This window comes from Paroedura picta, chromosome 11, assembly GCF_049243985.1.
Source record: "Paroedura picta isolate Pp20150507F chromosome 11, Ppicta_v3.0, whole genome shotgun sequence".
Lineage (NCBI taxonomy): Eukaryota > Metazoa > Chordata > Lepidosauria > Squamata > Gekkonidae > Paroedura > Paroedura picta.
The window spans coordinates 21,715,743-21,735,179 of NC_135379.1; the positions used below are offsets into that span (position 1 = coordinate 21,715,743).

General features: G+C 42.6%; 1 protein-coding gene across 7 annotated transcripts in view; it reads left to right on the forward strand.

Moving 5' to 3' along the window:
- The window catches only part of DYNC1I1 (dynein cytoplasmic 1 intermediate chain 1), a 222,370-nt gene that overhangs the window by 36,740 nt on the left and 166,193 nt on the right, over positions 1-19,437 (forward strand). For 2 of the 7 annotated variants that reach the window (XM_077303653.1, XM_077303652.1), the window contains exons 4-6: positions 1-142; positions 7,668-7,727; positions 9,396-9,511. In XM_077303653.1, the coding sequence (XP_077159768.1) occupies positions 1-142; positions 7,668-7,727; positions 9,396-9,511 (318 nt within the window). The remainder of the gene's footprint in view (positions 143-7,667; positions 7,728-9,395; positions 9,512-19,437) is intronic. The other 5 variants (XM_077303656.1, XM_077303654.1, XM_077303655.1 and 2 more) reach the window with 5 other exon arrangements.

The following is a 19,437-nucleotide window of genomic DNA, read 5'->3' on the forward strand; positions in this document are numbered from 1 at the left end:
TGCAGTCGTTGCATGTCTTAACATGGGATACCTGTTATTTTCATTATTTAGTCCCAACCCCTATGTCTCCCTCTCCGAAATCAGTGAGCACTCCCAGTGAAGCTGGAAGCCAAGACTCCGGAGACTTGGGACCAGTAGGAAGGTAAGATGAATGACTTATTCAGTGTCTCTTTCATGTGAATCTCTTTCCCACTGTTTCCCATCCCATTGTTAAACTGGTTGGAGTGTGGACATCTGCTTTGTAAAGCAGTTTGTGTATAGTATATTATTGCCCACCCCCTTGTTTTAGTAATTCTGTAGACTCCAAGGGGGTTTATACTGCAGTCCGATGCAAAGTTTCTTCCCCCTAAGTCCATAGTGGTCTTGGAGCAGAGTAACTTGGCATAGGATTCCACTGTTTGATTAGTGTTTCTTGTTGGCAATCTCTCATAATTCATGGCAGGACATTTTTAAAACTGAGAAGTGTTTCAGTGGCAATTTATGGATTGCTGGTGGGAATATGCTGTTCAAAAGAAACAAGTCAGCAGACTCACACTGTTTGTGCCATCCATTGGACTTGCCTAAAATAGTTTAGGATATCAGTTCTGAAACTGGTCTGTAAGATATTTCCTTGTCTGGGATATGTGATAGACTCTGATGTAGGACAGGAAACTTGAAGTAAATTAATATGCTGGATGGAACTTTCTACAGTGACTCCCAAAATGTGAACTTTCTTGAATAGGCAAGAACTGCAGTGGTTTTCCTTCAGTCAGTCTGGAGACGAACGATTGTCAGAAGCCCAACCTGTATGCTACTTCCCCCCAACTTCTCACCTATGGATGGTGAGGTTGTACTTTCCCTCCTGTGCACCTGGGCCTAGTCTGCACACAATAGATAATGCAGTTTCAATGCACTTTAGAAGTAGATTTTCCTGTTCTGCACAGGAAAATCCAATTGCCAAAGCACATTGAAAGTGCATTATCCTAGGCGTGCAGACTTCTCCCTGGTCTGCCTTTTTCGACTTCAAGGCCAATGGGGATCATCAACTTTTTCTGTTTTCAGTGTTATTGGTTTTCTTTTTTTTAAAGAATCTTATTTGTTTTTGTTAACTCACCTAGGCTGTTTTTACCCAAAGTCTCCTTTTTGTCAAATGTCCAGGAGCTAAGAAGATAAATTCCCCATTCATGGGTAATTTCTGCATGTAGGCTACAAGCAGGAAATTATTTTTGTAAACCCAGAAGTCAGGACATGGAACTAAATAATATATAAATAATAAGAACGGGAACTATCACATATTTAGATGTGTAAAGAATAAAGGAGACTGTTGCTGTGGTATTTTTGGGTAACAGGAGCTAAATCCTGCCCCTCTCATGCTTTACTGTGATTTTCATCTGTAGTTCAGAAGACACTTGTGTTGGACACATGCCTGGGTGAGGTGGTGAGATGCCAAATGGTAACCTTGAGGTTATTGACAACGTAAGGAAGCTTTTGGCACAAATTTGGAAGAAGTATGGGGACCTTGAATATGGAGATGTCAGAGAGAGTTTGATTTGGGGAATTAACAGGCACACTCAATCAGATGTGGTAACACCAGACACAGGCAACAGTACCAAATACACATTCCCACGTTAAGTTGCCAATATTCCAGATGCCCACAGAATCTGTACAGCATATATTATTCAAGAGACAAGTAGGTGAAGTAGTAGAAAGCCAGCTTGGTGTAGTGGTTAAGAGCCGTGGCTTCTATGCTGGCAAGCCGGGTTTGATTCCCCGCTCCTCCACATGGAGCCAGCTGGGTGACCTTGGACTAGTCACAGTCTTGATAGAGTTGTTCTCACAGAGCAGTTTCTCTCAGAGCTCTCTCAGCCTCACCTACTTCACAGGGGAGTCTGTTGTCGGGAGAGGAAGGGAAGGCGATTGTAAGCCACTTTGAGACTCCTTCAGGCAGTGAAAAACGGAGTATAAAAACCAACTCTTCTTCTTCTAGAGTAGGAAGATGTAAGGACTGAGTGACATCAAAATTAGCCAAATGGCAACTCTTGCTGTATTTCTGTTCTTGATTAAACAGACCATTCTGAATGCAATGTGGTTGTCTGTGAGCTGAGTTGAGTGCTTTCGTTTTGTCTCTGTATGAACCCAGAATTTTCAAAAGTCTTTCATGGCCGCATTTGTGTGTCTAACAGGAACCTGTGTTGTTATTTTTTCTTACAATTTGTCCTTACATGTGTTGATATATGATCAAGTGGTCCTATGCATCCAGGGTATGTCTAGTGTAGAAAAAGGTCTAATTAGATACAGCTAGGATTGCAATTTAAGGCCTCTGTCCTTGTCTCTCCCACATACACATATCTAACACACACACACACACACACATTTTTGAGAATATGTATTATTGAACAACTTGACTTAGTTCTCTGACGTAGTTCTGAATAAATATTCATAGTACTCTGTTCTAAGGCTGTATAATTATGACCTAGAAAGGCGAGATTGGATTTGGATGCTTGCCAGCTACCCAGTCAGTATTAATCTCTTCCCCCCCCCCCCAACCATTTGATCCTTTGGCATCATTAAATATTTCCATATTCTCATTCCTCAAGGATACATAGAGCTCAGTCCTTGAGATCACTGATTGTTTTTCTCATTAACAAGTTTCTCTTGCTACTGCTCAATGAGGACGGGTGCTTTTCATCCCAAAGGGTGTTTCATAGGGGTGTCTTAGCACGCTTAGTACTATCTACTATTAAGATGCAACGTGCTGTCAAAAAACGAGTGCAGTTAATGGATCTGCCGCATTAATGAATTTGCCCATGGAAGCTAAAATTAATCTTCTCATTTAGAAGTGGCACCATCTTCAGACCCCAAGGAAACTGGCACCTGTGAAGTCAGCCCCGCTGTATATCTGTGGAGATATATGTGTATAATGATACACAGGAATCCAGAATCAATGTGGATTTTACACAAAAGCCATAGAGGAAGGGAGAAAACAGTTGTTGTTTATCTTCATTTAAAAAGAATATTTTCGCACTGCCCCTTCAGAGTCATGCTTGAGGGGACATGCACTTAGAAACCACCGCAGAAAAAAAACAAAACAGAATTCCTGGCCAGTCTGACCTGGAAGAAATTTGCCTCCCGACCCCAACATGGCGATCAGCATTTCCCTGGGCATGCAAAAAAAAAAGGGCCACAAGAGCCAACCGCTAATTATAACAATTAAGTTATATTTGAATAATAACACATGAGTATATTGTATTTTGCACATGTGCAGAGTGCCTTTTCCACACTCCTGACTAATCACAACCTGCTCCCACACACCTAAGGTTAGAGAAAAGCTTGCTGGTCCAAAGAAGTGGCTTCAAGGCAGATCCTTCTCAATTCTGATATTAAGCACTCCCCCCTGCCCCCACCCCCCAGCTGCTCATCTTCAAGATCACTAGTCCACCCTCCAAATAATTCTGGCAAAATGAGCACGAATGATTCCCAAATTACACATAGGGAAATGAAGTCTGGAAATTGTAGTGTGTGACTACTGAGTGTGTTATTAGCTGTGTAACCACGCTGATCTCTGCACATGGGCTCTTTCCTTCACCATTGACACCTCCCTTGCAGCTCATTCCCAGATGTAAGCGTAAGCCTGAATTCGTCAGGAGCAAGGGCAAGCTCCTGTAAAGTCACCAAGGGAGACCTTTTCATCCAACAGTTGCTGTTGTTTTTGTCTGCTGAGAATTTAGCTCCCCGGCTCATTCTTTAATCGCACTGTAATGGAATTCTCCCTAATGGAATATTGCTTGTCACTTGGGAAGTTTGTCAGGTTTAGAAAGAGGGTAGAGCGAAAGGGATAATGATTGCCCTGAGCAAGTGACATGTATTTTTCCCCCCTCCTAAGTATCCCGGGAGTGCAGGTATAAGTGGCCCCAAGGCACTCATAACATTAGGAGCTGGCGCAAACTCAACAAATCACACTCTTCGTTAATGACCTTGGCAGCATTACGGAGGTCATTTTCACTTTGTTCGGTTTTATATGCAAGTTCTGTAACACATTAGGCATCGTGAGTGTTTTTCCCCCTCACCCTTGACGAGCACTCAGATCCTTATCCCCCCATTTCAGTATTCAGATTATGTGCCAGTGTGTTGGTGGGTGGAAAGGTAGGGGGCAAGATGGAACTTTCTAATATTTCTTTATTCTTCTTCTTTGGATGATGTAGAATCATCCTAGAAATTCATGCAAAAAATTGTTGGGTGCTTTCCCCCTTCTTTTCAAAGACATCCCTTTCAAAACAGATTCCTCACATACTTTTGTCCTGCTCAACATGGTTTTTTCCTGCTCCCTCTTTAAGAATTGCTGTTTTTGAAAATGCCCCGCTGCCATTCCTTTTCAAGGTTACTTTCCCCTCTTTTAATGGACTCCATATTGATTGTTTCATCTGGATGCGTCAGTGTGCGGAATCTGCCCTCATCCTCTCTCTCCCCTTCACAAGTGTGAGTTGCAGGGGATGTGATAAATAACAGCGCTCCTAATCTGATTTGACTGTGTCTGATTTCTGCTAAACCGAAGAGCAGTGTCCACCTAGATCTTCTTCCTGTTGGTGGCGTTCCGTGTCCCAAAGCGTGTAGAATCCAGTCGCATCAATTGGAGGCAGCAGAATTTCTTTTCTATATGTGTACATTACATTTATTTACTTAGCTTATTTATAGCCAGCTTTTCTCAGTAAGCCTCAAGGCAAATTACAGAGAAAGTGGGGGGAGAGAAAAAAGTAAGATATTGCATCTGGATTCAAAGATAATAACCAGTTGCATTTTAAAAGTGGGAAAATACTGAACGTCAGAAGAATACTATGTGAGGGAGTTAAAGGGAGATGGAGAGACCTGACTAATTTTTATCCCCATTGTAAAATGGCTGAAAACCCCTCTTGTTAGTTTGAGCCAAACTAGACATTACAGCAACCAGTGGCCACCAGGGCCATTTTAGGGGGTGGGGAATGGTGATTTAAAAATGCTGCAAGGACTTGATGGAGGAACCAGGAGAACTTGTTTTCCCCTCATACCTTTTCAAAACAGCCCCCCCCCCTGCTTGAATAGTTGAAAAGGTGCAGGGAGCCCAAGATGGTTTAATTTGCCCAGGCTTCTGGCCCAATCAGACCTTTGTGGCATTTTTTAAAAATGGCCAAAATCTTCTCTAAGATGGCGTTGGTGGCCGTAACACCTAGGATGGCCCTTAGCAGAGAAGGCATAAGATTAGACAGAGAAGTGTTTAGGGAGAATTGCCTGGGCCACAGGTACTCATAAGGTCAAGATGTTTACGGTTTGTGGACACTGAAGATTAGATGGGAGTTTTCTCACTAAGCCTGGAATGGGATGAGGGAAGAGAGGAGAAAGAGATGCCAGTTTGTAGTTAAGAAAAGGTATTTACAAATTTAATCCCGGAGTGTATGTTTCAGCCTAGGACTGTGGAACCTGGGTGAAGAGCTAGGTTTAGAGCACGGATTGGTTCAGTGGTTTCAACTACATCCTGAATGACAGAAGGCATAAAGTTCTGTTGGGCTAGGCAAGGGAACCTGGTTATATATGCCAGGCCTTAAGAGTCTGGGATCACCTATTGGCAATCACAAGAGCTGAAGTTTCACACCCTTATTTAATTCTTGACCCAAGGTAAGGCAAAAGGCCTGAGCACTTAGGCAGCTCATTAATTTAGACCCCAGCCTTAGGCTATAAGGCCCTTTGGTAGAGGCACTGGGCTTCCACACAGTTGGTATGTTTAATTACTATTAGATATGACTCTTGATCTGGTCTGTCATTGGGGCTAGATAGGGCTCAGAACTGGCCAAAGCCCCAGAGAAACTTCTACCCAGAAGAATCTTTACAATTACCTTCCCATTCCATCTAGGATATTACTTTGTAATGAGCTGGGTTCATTAAACATCTGAAATCACCTTTATAAAGATTATATTTCCAGGACCTGGTGTTACATTTTATGGCACACCTGGCCTAACAAATTGACATTTCTCTCCCTTTCTTTGCACCCAGCTCAGCCAAATGTTGCAAAGCGCTTCTTAGGGTGTTGCAGCAAGATAAAAACAACCTTTCCCTCTCATAATTTCTCTCCCTCTTTCCCACATGCTTTTCATTCATTTCTTTCTTTCAGTACCTCCTCCACATACTGACTTTTCTGCACAACGTGGCTTTTATAGGCTTACGCGTACTTCCATGTATTAGTTTGTATTTTGAAAAACCCTCAGAATTTGTGCCCTCCTGCCACAGAGTGAAGCCAGCATAAGATCTGTCGAGGCGAAAATGGGATTGTGTCAGCTCATAGGGATTGACCACATAGAACAGAGGCATATGAATTTGTCCCTAGATCTGAATTATCAGAGTTGCTTCCCTGAGTAGCTAGGCATGGAGCTGCAAACAGCATGCTTGCTTTATTATATTAAAAATTATATCTCTTGGCTCATAAGCAGAATAACTCACTTGTCGCTTTGGCAACCTTCTGAGACACATTGGCCTTGGTCTAGAAAGCCCATTTATTAACCATTGTTACTTTAAAGACCAGTTTGCTTGCCCCTGTTTGATGGATTGAGAGAGCACTCTTCTCCCATCACCTACCTAAAGCCTCTTCCTTGCTCTTCAACCACAACACACAGTACTATTCATGTATTTATCAATGTGCGTCTTTAGAGGAAGATCATACCCTGAGTAGCGTGAGCAGAGATTTCACCTTTCCTGCTGCAGCTTCATTTGCATATGCGTCTTACAGCAAGTTGGGGAGGGGCCATGGCTCAGTGGTAGAGCTTCTATTTGGCAATCCTAAAGTCCCAAGTTCAATCCCGAGTACCTCTGGCTAAAAAAAATCGGGTGAGGTAAAAGACATCAGTCAAGCTCTGCAAAGCCACTGCCCATCTGAGAAGACAATCCTGACTTTGATGGACTAGGGATCTGATTCAGTATAGGGCAGCTTCATATGTTCAAATCTGTATGAAGCCACTCATTTCTGCTTGCAGGCTGTACTCTCCGAGGACCCTAAGTGTGCAGATGCTCACATTCACACTCAGAAACCTTCTGTGTGACTTGGAAGTTAGGGGCATTTTTACAAATTGTAAAACAATTTGTAAAGGACAAATGGTTGTCAAACAACATCCAATTTAAAATCTTCTTCTTCTTCTTCTTCTTCTTCTTCTTCTTCTTCTTCCTCCTATTATTATTATTATTATTATTATTATTATTATTATTATTATTATTATTATTATTATTTATTTATTTATTTATTTATTTGGATTGTGGAAGAAAAAAAGAAAAAAGAAAAAAGATACAAGGGTACAAGACATTCATTAAACTTTGCCAATTTACAATCTCCAATATTCTCTTACCCATCCAATTTGAAATCTGATTACATATTTATCAGTTAAGCACCTGAGGCCTATTGCTTTAGGTTTGCCTTCTTAACTGAATGAACACAGTCGAATCCTCTCACTGGACATAGGTTTAATGACCTGTTCTTGTTGGGCAATGAACACTCTGTGATATTGTCTGGGGTTCCCTGCTGTATTTTAGAGCTGTGCTCTCAGTGTTCTGTGCTTGTACTACATATGGCATGCGGGTTATGAAGTGATATCTTTCCCCCATCGCTTCAGTTTAATGGTATGCTTTTCTCCTCCCCCCCCCCTCTTGTGCTGTGCGGCTGATAACCACGCTAGGACCCTGCAGTGGGACACAGACCCTTCAGTGCTGCAGCTCCAGTCTGACTCTGAACTTGGGTATTTGTCCACTCTTGTATTTTTTTTTTAATATTATCACTTTATTTGCAAGAATTAAGTTGAAATTGCTTCTTGAATGGGCTTTTTCTGTTTCATCCTGTGTATTTTTAAAAATACCACTACACTGAATCATCAGCATCCTAATCTGGTTACATGAAATTTTACAAAATTTGGGAAAGGCTGTTCCCCCCCCCCCCCAATGAGAAGCAAGAACCAAAACCTTCTGGAAAAGGATTGCTTCTGATTATTTAATCTCCATTTAAACGTGCGGGAATGGTTCAGTAAACTTTTGGGGGAGAAAAGAATGGGTTGTTTCCAAAAGAAAACCACTCAATTCATTGTAGACGAAACGTGTTTAGAACTGCATGTATGTGGAATGCATGACATGCATGTATAACATGTATGCCTAGAAAGTAATAAAAAGACCAAGTGTCCTTCCCTTTGTTCTGTGTTCATTGTGGGAAATCTTCCGTTATGTTCCTTCCTGAACCTAGAGTTCTAATTTTTGAATTAATGCCTCACTTTTCTCCCTCACAAGGGACCCAGAGCAACTTGTCACATCATTTCCTGCATCTCTGCCTTATCTATTCAACAGCAACCCCACGAAGTAGGTTAGGCTGAGAGGTGGTAGCAGGCCCCTGATCAGCCAGTGAGCTTCTGTGGCTGAGTGAGGATTCGAACCTGGTTGCCCTAGGTCAGGAATGGCCAAACTGTGGCTCACCAGATGCCCATGGACTACAATTACTACGAGCCCCTGGGGCTCGTAGTAATTGTAGTCCATGGGCATCTGGTGAGCCACAGTTCGGGCACCCCTGACCTAGTTCCTAGTTCCAACAGTTTGACCACTATGCCATGCTGGCCTCAGTCATTTAAGGAATGTGCAGAGGTAACTACAAAACAATTAGACCATGAGAGAATAGTTTTAAGGGGCTCAGATTCTGTCTGGTGCACCGAGACACCAAAAGGATGTCCCGCTTTAAAGAGAATTCAGTTTAGTTGATTTAGCTATAGAGCTGATACACGTATACATATTTTTACTAAAGCCAGTAGGGAAGAGGGGGAAATAGGAACAGGCACAAAGTGATATTGCAGTCTCTCTTCCACCTCTTGTACAGAATTACAGCCCCCATACTAGCTCCGCCCTTAAACATCAAGCAACTCACCTCATTTGTGGCAAAGATAAAGTCCAGTAGTCAAGGTTCTGGTGATGTTAATGAATTGGGCACTGCAGTTTACAAAGGGAGGCTTGTGACTAGAATGTACTGCAGAGTGCGTGCTCACAGTTTAACATTTGGGAGTTCTAAGTTTTGCATTAAACATGATGTGCAAGCCAGTGTGGCACCGGAGGAATGATCTGCTTCATGGGAGCTGCAAACAGTCCTGAATAAGCCCTAGGCCTATTCCGCACGTGTTGGAAAATGCACTTTCTATGTGCTTTTGAAGCTGGATTTTCCTGTGCGGAACAGGATAATCTACTTCTGAAGTGCATTGAAAGTGCATTATCCAATGTGTGCGGAATAGGCCTCGTTCTGCTCTGCTGTTCCCTACGACACCCCTTCATACGAATGCTCCAGCGGGCAAATGCCATCTTACCAGGCAATGTGTTGTTTGTGGAAGCATTCCTCAGTCCTCAGCTAATGTTTTGTTTTGTCTGTTTGCGTGTTCTAGCCGCCGCCTACACAAGCTAGGTGTTTCAAAGATTACCCAGGTAGACTTCTTGCCTCGGGAAGTGGTATCATATTCGAAGGAGACTCAGACACCTCTGTCCACTCATCGGTCTGAAGGTAAGTGCTCCTTATAGAGTGTCTTATTCATTCTGAAACGTAATGACTTTGATCAGTGCTAATATTATGTGAGGCACTGGCAGCTCACTGTTGGATTATTCAGGTGACTGCCTGTCTGGGACCAGCGTGAAGTCTTTCTCAGCCCAATGTTCTCACTGGTTTCTCCTCCTCCTCCAGTTCCCTTCTTCTTCTACACCTCTTCTGAGTCTCCATACATCAGTTCAAATGTCATCTTTTAAGAACACTCTGCAGAGGAACTGAGCGTGGCTCTTCAGCTCACGGGCCTTGTGCAGACACAGCATCCAATGGCCCCTCCCCTTTGCTCAGCCACCTCTTTCCTCTGTTCTTCTTCCCGTCTTCCTGTCCTGTTCCTAGACTTTATAATTTCTTTCCCTAAGCAAGTGGACACGTTCTTTTTCGCTCTGAATTTACACCATTTGCTGAGGAGGCCATTTTTATTATGCCTTTTGCACTGGAGCACAGTAGGGATATGCTTGTACAAAATGCAGAAGCAATGCAGCAGATGCAAAGGAAGTAGCATTTCACCTTAAGCATAATTCCTTTCCTGCTACTGTTCATGCGTCTTCTAAAGCAGGGCTAGTCAACCTGTGGTCCTCCAGATGTTCATGGACTACAATACCCTTGTTCTAAAGCAGGGGTAGTCAACCTGTGGTCCTCCAGATGTCCATGGACTACAATTCCCATGAGCCCCTGCCAGCAAATGCTGGCAGGGGCTCATGAGAATTGTAGTCCATGGACATCTGGAGGACCACAGGTTGACTACCCCTGTTCTAAAGGATGTTTGAAGTTCATAGCACAGTCTGTATCTGAATAGTGCAGGAAATAACTATATTTCCCCAGAATAGTCAGAAGGTTCATGCTATGACATCACAGTAAACTAGTCCATGACGGGAATTTTTTAAAAGTTAACTTCCATGTTTAGGCTGTAATGTTTTTGTTTATTGTTGTATTTTTCTGAATTGAATTTGTATGCTGCCTGGAAGGCCAATGCATTGGAGAAGTGGCATAGATTTTTTTAAAAAATGAAACTTAAATCATTATGAAATGTTGCTGCAAAGAGAGTATTTTGTATAGGTTTAATAAATTTTTTCAACGAAGTACTTTATGTAGAATTGCAAATATATAGTAAGACAGGAGAAATCTTGAAAATGCTTTACTTAATTACCTGGGTTTTTAAGGACATTTATAGATTCTGAGGACAGCAAATGTTTCTGTAATGAGTTGGGATGATCTTTTCAAATTTTGGGCAGGGACCAACACATACAGTCCCTAAAAATGACAGTCTAGGCATAATAATTTCTCACACCCTAGTTTTTCTCTTCTAGGTTTGCAGAGGACAGTTGGTATCTTACATGGTGTTAAAATAACCATGTCACATCACAGATCATCACTCAGGGGACTTGATCACATGACAAAAGGGACCATACAAACTAGTTGCACTCATGTTCATAGACTTGCAGGGTGCTGCATTCATTTTTGCTATCAGAAGTGTGGAAGGTTCAAAAAAGAAAAGTAGGAACATAAAATGCAAACTGCTTTATATAATAAAGGATATATGTCAAGGCTCTATACTAGTCCCTTTGGAATGTGACACTACACTCAAATAGAAATTCTTCCCGCTGTACATCAAAATTAACCTCCAGATTCACTCAATTCTGTGGTTGTCCACTTTTCTTTTATGTGTTCCTTTATATATCCTTTATATATCCTGATAAGTCAACTGCAGGATCCAGTGGTTTCTCATTTAGATCAGTCTTGCAGGCAACTCAACTGACCTGGGATCAGTCAGCAAAGAACCGATCAGAAATGACAATTGTGGACTGTGCTGGAACAGAAATATATAAATGGTGCAGGGTTTTTCTCTTCTTTCAAATGTCCTGGTTTTGAAAAGGACTTTCCTCATGTGCTTCACACATTTACAAGGAGTGCCCTCTAGTGGTTGAATTGAGACAGTGGATAATACTGAAAAGGAAGCGTTTATATGGCGTGACCGAGGCACTTAAGTTTAAACAGGAGTCTGCCCCAGTTGTGCAGAAAGAGAGAGCGGGAGTCTGATTTTAGTAGAAAGTGGGCAAGCAGACGGGAGGTGAGAAATCTCTCTCTTCCTGATGAGTCCCTGCAGTTGATCTCTGCGAATACTTTTCTGTTCTCATCAAAATTTATTTTTTCATCTTTGACGTCTGATTTGGATCTGAGGCTGCATTGCCCTGCACACCTACTTGGGTGTCTCCGAGCTGTCAGTGGGATTTTCTTCCGAATAAACATGCAGAGGGACACCATTCACAGTGGCATCTCATACCCCCTCCCCCACATGCTTCTAGAAATCCGGTACCTTTAATCTCCACTTTAACTGTAATTTTCCTCATTTATTTACAGTGGCAGGATTGGGAGGAATCGATGAAATCATCATTATACTCATTTATTTTACAATCATTTATTTCAAATTCCCTGTCTCTTTATCCAACGAAAACAAAAGCCGTGATGAAAACAAACAATTCTTACATTATTCTTGAAAAGGGATTAGAAGGGCCTGAGGATTTTTCACCAGGAAGATTACATGGAATCCCACCTTCATAACTGGCCTCTCCCTCATAGTACTAATTATTTATTTAGTCCTCATTCATATGCACTCATTATAATATCCAGCATATTTATACCTCTGTACAGGATCATTTTTTCAATTCACGATCACCTCCTCCCCCAGTGTTCTTGCAGGGATTTATTTTATGCTGTAACCCGCCTCGAGACGATTTGCTCGGTAGCGGTGGGTCATAAATCCAACAAATTAAAATAAATAAATAAAACAAAGTTTGCGTCCAGTGTCACCTTTAAGACCAACCATGTTTTAGTCAAGGTATAAGCTTTTGCGTACATGCACACTCTGTCATCAGTCAGTATCTGAAGAAGTGTGCTTACACACAAAAGCTTATACCTTGACTAAAACTGTGCTGGTCTTAAAGGTGCCACTGGACACAAACTTTGCTACAGTAAAGTAGCATTGAATTGAATGCAAAGCTTTCTTTCTCCTGAATGGCTCCCGGAGAATATTCTGTGAATGACCGGAGAACTTTCAGCGGGTGGGCGGGGTCTGGAACATGGCCCAGCAGGGCTCTTCAAGGGGCTTCCTCCCACCGCCTCCTCAATGATGATGCTTGTTCTGCTGTTGACTACAGAATGGTGACCTCTTTCTCCACCAGCGAAGAAGCTCTGTCATTATGTCCCAGGGAGCAGATTCAGCCTTCCAGTGGTGTGGCTATCAATCTGGTCTTTAAGTCCCAGTTCAAAGCATTAAACCAAATGAGCTGCTGGGACACCTGGTGGCAATTGGTGCAAACTGAGAGCTAATGGCCTTGACCTCAGGGTCTCCTAACTAGCTGCAAGTCCTCTCCCTGTGCCTCTGCCCTCTTCTCCATATCCTGACATCTGAAACTAGTATTGAGCTGTGCATTCGGAGGGAAGCCGGGTGGCATCTGTATGCAAATGGGAGCCCAGCTGAGATTTCCAGTCTTTGCAGGGAAAGAGTGTGGCACTGTTAACCCATGAACAGCTCTCTTGGTAAGCTGCTTTCTCACGGTGTCAAGACAACAACATGCACAGGTATTTTGTTTACATGCCATAAATGCGTACTGATGGGACAGCTGCAGATACAAGCACTCATATTCATGAGAACATAAAAAAGAAAACTTAAATGAGGAGCATCTGTTATTGTTTTGTTGATTTAAAAAAAGGCCATGGTCTATTAGGATTTGGAAGTAGTAAGCACATAAAAATGGGGTTTGCTGGAGTCAGAAGCATTTATTAGAACATCATCAGATAGGTGTAAACAAAAGGAAAACCATGCTTCCGCAGCAGCCAAGACATACCAATACAAGGAAGACCATGCTTATACAAACTAGTGAACGATGGTAACCAAGCCTCTCCCTTCAACTAGTCCACAAACAGAGATCTTTCTGATCTGGTTGAGGCCCTCCGTGATTTACATGCCCCAGGATATTTGACACCTGTGTTCTCCATTGTTAACTTTGGGAAGGATGACACTTCACAAGCTCTCCCAATATTGGCTGATTAGCTTTGTGATTGCCTTTGCTCCTCTACCTATTAAACACATATGCTCCCAAATTTAAAGGAAGGAGGAATAAGACCATAGTTTGGGTTCAAAAGGGGCATTGGGCACACGAGAGCATTGGGGCACACTGCCGAAATCCTAGATGATCTGCCCTTCTGCTATGGTGAGTGAGCAAATTATAGGGCTTGTTTTCTAGTGTGCATTCTTCTCTATTTTGGTAAATGCAAGAGGCTTTAACATACTCTGCCCACTGTTTTTTTTTAAATAACATTTTTATTTTTAGTAAAAAGATAATAATACGAAAAGGACACAAAAGAAAAGGAGGGGCCACCTAACAAATCACATATATCAAAAAACATTCTACGCAACCAGCAATAGAAAATAACTATTTTTAATGTCACCCTTTGCAGCAGCTATGATTGAGGAACAAAGAGCTTTCGGGGAGTATGAAGAGTATTATGATACAAGTTGCAAAGCTACACGTTTGCGCATTTTTTCAAAGGTCTGAAAAACTTGCAGCTCGTTTAATTCCATAGTAAGGGTGGGAGGCAAGGTGCGGCTGCCGCAGTAGGATGCAGCTGCCTCAGCGTGCTGCCTTTGCAAGCTTTGCAGGGCAGCACTGCTGCTCAAAGGTGGGGCTGCTTGTTCGGCTGGACCCTGATCCAAAGCACTAAGGAACAAATTCTCCGAGCCCCTGGGGGCGGTTGATCAGTCGAAAGCTGAATTTGAAACAGAGGGCATATGACATTCGGGGAAGGAGGCAGAATGTTTTTCAAAGAGAGGTCAACGATTGCATGGGGAATTCAGGCAGGCTCCCAGCACATGACCCTGTGCAGAGTTAAAGGGCCGAACCACATGGGATGCCGCGGATCTGTCTCAAGATGTGAGTTTTAGCTACAAAAAGCAGTTGTGGGCGTAGCCAATACAGATAGAGGCCATGGCACTGGAGAATAGAGGATTGAACGCTGAAGTTTTCCTCACTTAGAAATGCCTTTCCCAGCTGCTTTAAGCCTCAGGCAAAACAGTGTCTCCTCCCTCCCCCCAGCTGATGGTTTTAAAACAGGGGCAGTCAAACTGCGGCCTTCCAGATGTCCATGGACTTCAATTCCCATGAGCCCCTGCCAGCAAATTCATGGGAATTGTAGTCCATGGACATCTGGAGGGCCACAGTTTGACTACCCCAATTTTGAAACATGGTGCAACCTAGATAAAAAAAACAGAAAAACAGGCTACATTTGCTTAGCCCTCTTCCCAAACAACAAAAACAACAACAAAAATACAAATCAAGCTATAGTAAGTTGGATCCTAGCATGATTTGAGCTCAAATTTCCATAGCAGCCAAAACAAAGAACATCAAATATAGCGTTGCCAGACTTCCCAGGTCTGCGTTGTCAGATCTAGGCTGGGAAACTCCTAGGCATTTGAGGAAGGACTCTGGGGAGGACAGGGACCTCAGCGAGGCACAATACTATAGAGTCCACCCATCAAAACAGCCATTTTCTCCAGGGGAACTGATCTCTGCAGCCTGGAGATGAGCTGTAATTCCAGGGGATTCCCAGGTCCCACCTAGTGGCTGTCATCCCTAGTCAGATATTATGTGGTCTAGCACATTTTTAACTGGGTTACTGCAGAAGTTTCCATTTGATTTGTCAATATCATTTCTGCAATTGTGGGCAAAACTCACTGCATGGTGATTCCTGTCCCCTGTGGTTCTCCAGTGGATAAGCTTTATGGTAAAGATAGCCACATGTCTAAAATGATAACCCTGTGTCTGCTTTCTTGGAAATAAATCCAAATAAATTAGGTAGAATTTATTTCTTTATAAGCTTGGTAGGATCAGCCTGTAAATTCCTTTAAAAAGCAAAGCTGTTTTAAATTGTAGGGCTCCATAAATGATAAATAATGATTACTTCAAGTCTCAAAGCCCAGTAATTTTCTTTTCAGACTAAATCACAGAGATAGTCAATTATATATTCTATAGTTTTTATAGCTTACAAAAAAAAAGAAAGAAAACAAAACTTGTAAACGTTTTTTTGTTAGAAAGTTTTAGAAACATTTATATCTAATGTTTTCCATATCAGTGTTGGTGGTTTTAAACTTCTGGGTTCTTGACTGTCCAAAAGTAAATGGACACCCTCTAATCTAGACGATCGCTCGAAGCGTCCATCCTAGCTTAAAACGGAAGATTGACAGTTCCTTGCTGTAAAATGCTGACTGTGAAGAGTATTATTCTCTTATTTCCCCTTGTTCCCTACTTCAGAAAAAAAGGATCCCTGATCGATAGTGTCAGTTGTTAAAAAAATGTGCCTGCTTCATCAGTGATCCCTTTTATCAATCTCCTGAATAGCAGATTTTTCTTAGGGACTGGCCACATCTTGCAGTAATTTTATGAGTATTACACAGTAAACATGATACTGTTGGCCATTCCTAATTCTGTCCCCCCCCCCCCGCACCCTCTCCACAGTGTTTCTAATGTAACCAAAGGCGTTTGTGTTCTTATTAGTTTTGACAAACTGGATGGTGCCTTGGCCATTGTTAGGCAGTTTGGTCTGCCCCACCCCCCACAACTCACTGAGAGACAAAGAATTTTTAATGAACTTAATTAAAACTTTATGTGGTCCCTGGAGTAAAACCTCCAGCTGCTTTGCCATTCTTTTTGGATGAAGGAAAGTTTCTTTAATACATAATGATGTGTTTTATATGAGGTACGTTTCAGCCTCCTTCCTAGTAGCCCAAGGTCGTTTTCCATGTATGTCACAGTGGTGAAGTATTTTATAAACAGTCTCTTAAACATCACAGTTAACTACTGAGTCAGAGTTTGAGTCAGTATGTTAACTGCACTGTCAACAGCAGTTCCTTTTGGATCAGATGGGCTTGGATGGCTGCCATGATCCAGCCACCCTGTTGATAGAATGGCCCTGCTGGTGGTGACATTAGAGGGGGGGTGAAAACTGGAGCCGGAAGCCGTCTCTTTAGAAAATCTTTAGAACGCCCTTTTCCATAAAGCAACTCCTGAAATATTTCTCAGACTCCGAGGAACCCTGGAAGTGATGCCACGCCCCTTCAAAGGAGTGGGTGCAGCAGGGAGTTGTGGGAGCCAACCAATTAATCCGTTGAATGTTTACTGTTTCCATTGTGGTGAAAGAGACTGGGCCTGTAGAGAAACAGGGGAAGTGGGCTCCAGTGACATCTAGTGGTGTCAGCAGCCACCTGAACTTATGGGAAAGGCAGAGCAACCCTTGGGGACCTCTTGCGTATCCCTGCTTCAGAAACATACCCAGACCACAGAAGAGTCATGTGCTGTGAAAAGGAAAATCACAATATGAGTGGCACATTTGAACTAGGCAAGGAGCTCACTTTTCATATGGGCATGTTTGATCATGGGATGACTAGATAACGAGCTATATAGTGGGGGTGGCCAAACTGTGTCTCTCCAGATGTCTATGGACTACAATTCCCATGAGTCCCTAGCCAGCTTGTGCCCTGAATTATCATTATGAATGATGATGCTTTCATTGTCATAACAGAAGAGAAATCCAGGTTAGGAAACAAAACACCAGGCATTATTTTCAAGAAGAAGAAGAGTTGGTTCTTATATGCCGCTTTCCCCTACCCGAAGGAGGCTCAAAGCGGCTTACAGTCGCCTTCCCATTCCTCTCCCCACAACAGACACCCTGTGGGGTGGGTGAGGCTGAGAGAGCCCTGATATCACGGTCAGAACTGTTTTATCAGTGCCGTGGTGAGCCCAAGGTCACCCAGCTGGTTGCATGTGGGGGAGCGCAGAATCAAACCTGGCATGCCAGATTAGAAGTCCGCACTCCTAACCACTACACCAAACTGGCTCTTTTCAGTACCATATAATGAGGGAAAAAAAAGACTCCTAAATAATACACCTATGTACTCTTGGATCTCTCAACATGCATATCACTTGTAATGGAGTTCTTGCCATCTTGATGCTTCCTGACTTCAAGGAAGGCAAACATGGAGTAAAGATGTACTGGAGGCCCTACAGAAGGTACTAGAAACCCTGTTAAATGTTTGACTTGCAAATCTATGGAAATCACTTAGTTGTAAGCTCCATTTAATTCTAGGACACTTCCTTCTGAGCAAATGTACCTAGGATGAGGACCAGAGCCATTTGGAATAATATTAAGTCATGCGTTACCTTAAACAATTGAGGGGGAAATGTAACTGGAAATCCAACACGTTTGCTACACCCCTTCCTTGGCTTTTAATGTACAAAGTGGCTAATTAACAAAGAGAAACTAACAAAACTGAAAAGAATGCAAGTCTAATTTGCACCGGGTTTTATTTGCCAATGAAACACACATAGGAAAGGCAGTGAAAGTTGAAGATTGGGGTTTGGCTACAAGAAGGTGTGAATTCTCAGCTGGATTACAATGTAAACATGCACAGCTACATTCCTCATGTAAAGCAAGGGCATTTTATGGAACTGTGTTAAAATAAGACTGATGGACAGCATAGCAGTAGCTGGCAGGATTTTGGATCACAAGCTGCATTTCCTGCTCTGAAGCACCCCGCGATCCTTCCTCATGGCTTCCCTCTAGTTTCCACCAGTGGGTCTGAAGTGAAAAACTCAGCTGCCATTCACAGTGACTGACGCAGCTGATGGTGTTTTCATAGATTTTGACGGCTTGTGGAATAGTTCCGTATCCCATACGACAGTTTGAAATCATAGTATGTTAAACGCAAAAGCTATTGTATTAATAGTGCAGTCCCATACAGAGTTACATCCTTCAATGGACTTAGAAGGGTGTGATTCTGCATAGGAGGGCACTATGAATTTTTTTCTAATTGAAAAGTCTCTGATAGATTGCACATACTGTACATTTCATTGACTAATTAATGCATCGCTTGCCTTTCATTGTAGGTCAAAGTGGCTTGCAACAATAGTGCAGAAAGATAGTGACTGGGGGGAGGGGGAACGTGCTTGGAAGTTTTGCAACACGGGGGCAATAAATCTGGATAACTTCTATAAGGATCCCTCACATTTTCTTGTGAAGACCAACAAAATGCCAGACAGGAGAGCTGTGAGCTGTCTAGCATTTCACTTGACTAAAATGCACTCCCAAGCTATAGGTGCAAATTTGATCCAAACAGCCACCTTGGTCACAGAGGTGTTGAGCCCTTTCACCCTGCTTACAGACACTTGGGTGAGGCGGTTTTGACTGGGAGAAAAGTCGCAGCATCTATGCCCTTGCTATGCTGCTAGGAACAAATCATTTTTAAAACTCAAAGCAGAACCTGGCAGAAGGCGGAAAAGGACAACTGCGCTCCTTGAAAAGGATTATCCTTTCTGGTCTTCAACAGCTTCTCCACAGAACTCTCAATCCAGAAGGCTGGATGCAATTGTATTTTATTTATTGCCCGGATATTATAACTGCATGTTTGCATTATACTGTTGCATGGTGGCTATGCTCATATTGCTGGAGCATCAAGCCCGGGATAAGTGCTTGAGCATGTCCCTTTAACTTTTGGCAGTAGTTTATGTTTACTCAAAATACTTAACTTTGGTTGGATCAGGCTCTCTTTCTAACAGAACTCTTTGTCTTCAAAAAGATCGAATCTTAGGCTGCAGTGGACAATTTACATTCCCAAGCAAAATGTTTTGGGAGTTTTCCATCACCATTTTGCATTTGTGTTGTTTATGTTTCTGGTTTGGTGGGAAGCCCTTGAACAGCCCCCCACTGCTATAAAGCAGTAGCAGAAAATAAGTAAATCTCCTTGATCTACTCCCCCCCCCCACCCCCGCCTTCATCCTATAGCAGAAATGTTCAAAGGACTTAATGAGGTTGGGGGGAGGGGTTGGCTGCAAGAA